The sequence below is a fragment of the Echinops telfairi genome, unplaced genomic scaffold, assembly GCF_000313985.2.
Source record: "Echinops telfairi isolate 266 unplaced genomic scaffold, ASM31398v2 ScPeMD7_2291;HRSCAF=2852, whole genome shotgun sequence".
Lineage (NCBI taxonomy): Eukaryota > Metazoa > Chordata > Mammalia > Afrosoricida > Tenrecidae > Echinops > Echinops telfairi.
The window spans coordinates 48418181-48424692 of NW_022106189.1; the positions used below are offsets into that span (position 1 = coordinate 48418181).

The window sequence follows — 6512 nt, forward strand, 5'->3', positions numbered from 1 at the left end:
ATGTCCAGTTGTCTAGAGATGGGCATTGGGTCCCCATCACGCGCCACCCTCATTGATGAGGATATGATTTTTCTCCCTGCCTTTGGTGTTTGAAGCCTGGTCCCTTTGGCCCTTCATGGTCACACATGTTGGTGTGCTGCTTCCGTGTGGGCTTTGTTGCTTCTGGGGCTTTTTTTGGTCTTTGATGCCTGATACCTGATTCCTTCGACACCTCAGTGATCTCATAGGCCGGAGCGCTTCTTCCATGTGGGCTTTGTTGTTTCTCAGCTAGATGGTCACCTGTTTACCTTCAAGCCTTTAAGATCCCAGACACTATATCTTTTGATAGCCGGGCACCATCAGCTTTCTTCACCACATTTGCTTATGCACCTGTTGTCTTCAGAGATCGGGTCAGGAAGGTGAGCATCTCAGACTGCTGAATTGTTAGAACAAAGTGTTCTTGTGTTGAGGGAGTACTCGAGTAGGAGCCCACTGTCTATTTGTTTCCTTAATACTAAACCTATAAATATATGTACATAGATCTATTCCCCCCTCATCGTATATAAATATATTTACATCTGTATATGCCTATATTTAGATCTCTATAAATGCCCTTTGCCTCCTAGTTCTTTCCTCGATTTCTTCTTACTTTCCTCTTGTCCCACTATCATGTTCAGCCTTCATTTGGGTTTCAGGAATTCCTGTCGGTTACATTGTCCTTGATCCATCCCTGCCAGACTTCCTACACCTTCCTCTTCACTGATTTTGGATCACCTGTTGTTCCCTTGTGTGGGGGGAGGTCAGATGCACAGGCATCCCCCCCGCCCCCCCCTGAGGGCAATCAGTTGTCAAACTGCAGTGGGCCCTGCTCCCTGCCTCTGGGGACAATGGACAGGCTCCTGTAGGCCGAGTTTACACCCTACTGATAATGGTTCCTATGGAGATCCAGGGAACAGGTCAAAGTGAAGCTGCCATCCTAAATCTAGGATCCACCCGTCTTGTCACATGTATACCCCAATCCCTCCTCTTCCTATTGCGTGTATGTCTCTAGACCACCCCCTCATTACTGTGTAACCCCTTCCTGTGACGGATGTCTTTACCTGTAATTAGTGGGCATGCATGCCCCCAAAAGGTATATAGGCCTGGGTCAGCAATATAGACCTCTCTCTGTGGCTCCCCTCTCTTCCCCCTCTCCTCTCCCATCCTCTCTCCCTTGTTCCCTTGCCCCCCTTCCCTTCCCCCTCTCTCCACATGGATCACCAAGCTGGGCTGAGGTAAGCAATGCTACTATGTAATGTGTCTAACTGCATTATTATAATATCTCTCATGCTCTCCATGACTTTAATATAATACTTATATATCTCAACCGTACAATTGTGCATTACTGAACCCATGGGTAGTAGTAGCGGTGGGGGCTGGCCCCCTCCCCATTTAATTTAATACTACACCCTTGTCCCTGGGTTTGTTAACACCCACTTCCTTCCCCTCTCCCCCCGCCTCCCCTCTCCCACATCCCCCCAGAACTGTAATCCCATTGTTCTTTCTTCTGGCTTGTTTATTCCACCTATCCCTTCCAGGTAGACATGCAGCAACAACAATATGCACCAACACAAGACTGAGAACAACGAAGCAACAATATAAAATAAAAAAATAGTACAACAACAACAAAAAGGCAACAACAACAACCACCCCCCCTATAAATAGTTCAAGGTCTATTTGTTGTCCTTTACGAGTGTTTTCCAGTTGAGTCTGATGGGGTGCTATGCCCTGGCCCCAAATCTATCCCTAGCATTCCCTGGGGAGGCATGCTGTCTTTAGCTCACCTTTCCCCTCCTTCTGTGAAAGGAATCGCTGCTCATGCATTTCTTTTTAATTTAATTTAATTTTTTGTATTTATTACTTTAACACTGTGCTCACAGTCAGACTTCTCTTTCTTACAGTCACACTTCTAAATAAAAGGCCAACCAGTGTGAGGTACCTAGCATACTGCATCTTGGCGAAAGCATGAAATGATCACATTTGTCGCCTATGCTGCCCTGCTGCACAGACTTGCCTGTCAGACCCACTCTGGGCAGCCCCTGCCTCTGGGGAAGGAGGCCTGTTCTGCCAGTGGAGTCAGGCCTCACCAAAGAGGGGTGGGCCTGCTGTACCTAAATCATGATATCATCCTTCCGAAAGACAGACTGCTTCTCTCCATGAACATTCAGGATTTGGTGGGCAAACAGGAAGCCCCCAGGCTCCTCACAGTGGCCTCAGAAGCCAGCTGCAGCAGGGCACTGGAGGACTGAGGCATTGTGGGGGCCCCTAGAGCTCACTGGAGGCCCTTGTCACTGTTCACATTGTCCTTCCACTCAGCTCTCCAGGAGTGGAAGGTGGACAAATCTGCGCTGGTGAAAAACAGATGGGAAAACAAGACCCACTGTGAAGTCACTGCTCGAGGAGATGCTGAGACTGAGCGCACAGAACAAAGGGCAAATGGTGTCCTTATGATAGGTGGTGTGTCCTCAGAAGGGAAACTCACTTAAAAGAGCAACACAGAGCAGGCCAGAGTTTTACATTCAACAGTTCACACACACTCCGATTCAGTGCATTCACTGCAGTCCCATGGATGCACCACTGCCAACCAACCCACTGGCTCCCTGTGGAAGCCTTCTGCTTCCACTCCTTTCTCAACCCTTGGAACTCTGTCTTTGGGCACATGCTGCCCTTTTGGTCTTTGTGGTTGATTATTCTAGCATAGAGGCGAGTCCAGTTCCAGACCTGAGGGGTGAGGGCCAGTCTCCATCTGACCAGAAATCCTGGTCTCTTCCATGATTTTGAGTTCTGTTCCACTGTCTCTCCTCCTCTCTCCAGGACCCTCTAATGTGACCCTTTTCAGAGCAGTTGGTGGTGGTGGCTGGGCACCATCTAGTTCTTTTGGTCTCAGGGGTGTGGAGACTGATGCCCCTGTGGTCCATCAGTGGATGAATTGTTTCCACGTGTCTCATTTTGCACAGGACAGGGAGAGAGTGATGGTTGCACATTAGATACATAGCTGCCCCTCAGGATATTCTAAGACGTGGGTCACTATTCACCAAGGCAGTTTGTAGAACATTGTCTACATTGTGGACTACTTCAGGGGACTTGACCTTGCTGTCCCCTGAGATGGTTGTCCTGGAGCCCCAGGTCACCATTCATTCCCTCGAGGTGTTTGCTTATGTCTAAGCAAGTTTCATAGGGAAATCCACTTTGGGTGTCATACAATGGCTAGCTTTTGTTTACTGTCCTCTTTTTGCGCTCTCAGGCAGTGCCTGTGTGCAAGCCCCATGGATTTCTCCTCTGGTTTCTCTTGGCAGTGGGGCCAGGGGTCAAGCCGACTGCTGAGTTCAAAACGCTGGTGCTAATCTGGAAAGTTCACTCCTCCCTTCTCCCGCCGCCAAGGGTTTAGGGAAACCCAACCACTTTTACCCACCCCCTGGACAGCCAGTAGGAAGGCTCCTCCTAGGTGGGCAGGGCAGGGGCAGCCCAGCGGAGCAGAATTTCCAACTGAAATCTGAATCTGATGTGGACAATGATCGGGACCTTGTTAATGAGGGGCCATTTGTCCACCCACTCCTTCCTTTATTCGTCACATCTTTTACTGCGCCGGCTGGCTCAAGGCGCGGGAGCACAAGCGGTCAGGGGGGCTTCCCTCCGTTCGAGGCCCCTCCGTTCACGGTGCTTCTGCTATAATAGGTGAAGCAGCAACCCCACTGGCCTCAGACCCGACTCGGATCCCGGAATCCCTCATTCGAGTTTGGCAGCAAGGCACGTTGAGCGGCGTCGGGGCAACCAGGCGAGGCTGCGTCCAGGCCCGTGCGACCGGCCTCAAGCGCCATTCAGCTCCTTCCAGGACGTGTTGCTAGGAACGCGCTCCTGTTGTTGCCACGCCCGGTCTTGTGGGCGGAGTCTCGCGAAGATCCCAGCGACTTCGCGCCGGAGCGACGGGGCGTTGCCGGGAGACCGCGCAGCCGCAGTGTGCAGGCGCGCTGGTTTAGAGGCAGAGGCGGCGGCGGCGGCGGCGCTTTTCCTGCAGAGCCATGGTGAGGAAGGCGGGACGGGGTCTCTGCGCGCGCTGGAAGTCCCAGACCAGGCTCTGACCCTTAAGCTGAGCGTCCTGGGACCCCCAGACCGGAATCTGAGGTCTGGGCCTGGCTTCGACTCCTGGCTCTGACCTCCCCGGCCTCGAGCCAACGGGCTGTCAGATGCTGTGCTTACAGGGCCCTTCTGAGAAGCTGAGACCGAGGGTGCGGTCTTAGAGAGTGTAGGGGGAGGTCAGATCCTTGCGATCAGTTGCCAGACTGCACTGCCCGCCGGAATTCCTGCTTGGAAGGGCAGACTTGGGGCCTAGGGCCTCACCTCACAGCTCCCGCCCAGAGCACACAAGGCCCCTGGGAAGACAGGCTGGGCAGCAGGCTCTGGGGGCATAGCCGCGCCCACCACGGGTAGAGGCAGGGCTAAGACGTCTAGGGTTGGGTGAGGGAGAGCTGAGAAAGGGGAGGGGATTTGGGGTTGGGTGGTTGTTGAGCAGACTGTGAAGATAGCTCCCCGCCCCCCGCCAGAAAAAAAGAAAGTAATTACGCTGATTGTCATTTGCTTGTAGGAATGGGCGAGATTTTTTTTCTTTTGCTTCACTTTGTTTTCTAATATTTTCACCTGAGAAATTTTGCAAGCATGGGAAAGCTACACACATGGAGACCCAGGGAAGTGTGGACTCAGGCTGAGCTTTCAGGATGGTGGGTCCTGGGGGTGGGCGGGAAGATGCTCAGGGGAGCAGGGCCTCTGGGGACCACCAACACTGAAAGTCAGATGTTCTCTCTTTAAAAAAAATTTTAATAAATCATTTTATTGGGGGCTCTTACATAATATAACAATCCATACATCCATTATGCCAAGAGGACATGTACAAATGTTGCCATTAACAATTTCAAAACATTATCTTTCTTCTTGAGCCCCTTGTTATTAGCTTCTCTTTATTCCCTCCCTCCCCACCCTGCCACCCTTTCGAACCCATAATATATTATGTATTGTTACTCATACATATCTTACACTGCCCATTTTATCCCTACACCTACTATCCTAGTGTTCATCCCCCTCAAGGGGGGTTATTTCACCATCATTGCTATCTGTTCCCCCTTTCACAACTTAACCGTCCCCCCTCCCCCAATTGGATGTTCTCTTGACCTGGGTTCCTTGAAGGCAATTTTCATTTGGAAGTTCAAACCAAACTCACTGCCCTCGAGTCGATTCAGACGCACAGTGACCTATAGGACAGGGTAGACCTGGCCCTGTGGGATTTGGAACTGCCACTCTTCACTGGAGGAGAAAGCCTTTCTCCCACAGAGTGGCTGGTTGTTTCAAACTGCCGACCTTGCAGTCTGCAGCATAACATGACCATTAGACTCCTATTTAGAAGATTCCACAAAAACTCACTGCCAGTGAGTGGATGCCAACTCCTAATGACCCTGTAGGACAGGGCAGAACTACCCTTGCTTCTGAGACAGAAAGCCTCAAATTGATGCTATTCTGTTGTCCTTGCAACAGAGCCCTGACTTTTGCACCCCAAGGGTGGGTTTCTGCAAGGTTCCACATTGGTCACGTAGCTTGTCACCAGTGGGGTTGAGTTTGGCAGTGTGGTTTTGGGAATTTTCCATCTTAAGTGCAAGTCAGTTTTGCATTCAGAGGTCAGTTTTGCCTAAAGATTAAGAGGAGTTCATATTGTACCATGAAGGGGTGGGTTTGGTGGCCCCTCCTCTCCTTTCAGTGGGGAAAGATCTGTCTGAAAAGGGACCCTTTCCTCTGGCTTCTCCAGAGGGGCGGGCAGGTGCAAGCCCCGGAGAGTGGCTCCCGGACCCTCCTGTTGTGATGGAGGTTCCAATGAGGTGCTTCTCTCTCCCTTAGAGCTGGCCAAGAGGCAGGGCCCTGAGATGTTCACTTATCCCTTTGTCCTGCATTTAATCACAGGCGCCCAAAAAGAAAGGGAAGAAAGGCAAAGCCAAAGGCACCCCAGTTGTCGATGGGCTTGCCCCCGAGGACATGAACAAGGAGCAGGTGAGTGGGCCCCTGGCCTCCCCTCCCTCTTGTCCTCCCTATGAGTCCTGGGAGGGGCCGGCATTAGGACAGGCTGGAGAGGAGGCCTTGGGCTGGTGTTAATGGTGACTTCCTCTCTCTCAGGAAGTGAGAGGTGGGCAGACCCCTCCATCATGCCATCTTTACATCTTTACCATCCTGTGTGAGTTCCCTCTCCAGACTTTAGACAGGGCAGGGCAGCCCCCGAGGCAGGGACCCATCTCAAGGCCCACACACCCACTGGGTTTCGACAGGTGTGTGGGGGTGGCCAGGATTGGGGCCCCCCTCAGGGCAGCTGCAGTTTGCTCCCTGGACGGCTCTCCTGTGGTATGTCCTGTAGGGCCATCGAGCCTCTCTGTTTTGTTTTTTTTAATCGTTTTATTAGGGGCTCATACAACTCTTATCACAATCCATACATACATCAATTGTGTAAAGCACATTTGTAC

At 51.6% G+C, this 6512-nt stretch overlaps 1 protein-coding gene across 2 annotated transcripts in view; it reads left to right on the plus strand.

The window, feature by feature from the left end:
* Nucleotides 1-4023: 4023 nt before the first annotated feature.
* GAS8 (growth arrest specific 8) overlaps nucleotides 4024-6512 on the plus strand; it is a 22543-nt gene continuing 20054 nt past the window's right edge. For both annotated transcript variants that reach the window (XM_004704488.4, XM_045293639.1), the window contains exons 1-2: nucleotides 4024-4040; nucleotides 5962-6048. In XM_004704488.4, the coding sequence (XP_004704545.2) occupies nucleotides 4038-4040; nucleotides 5962-6048 (90 nt within the window). In that variant the 5' untranslated portion in view covers nucleotides 4024-4037. The remainder of the gene's footprint in view (nucleotides 4041-5961; nucleotides 6049-6512) is intronic.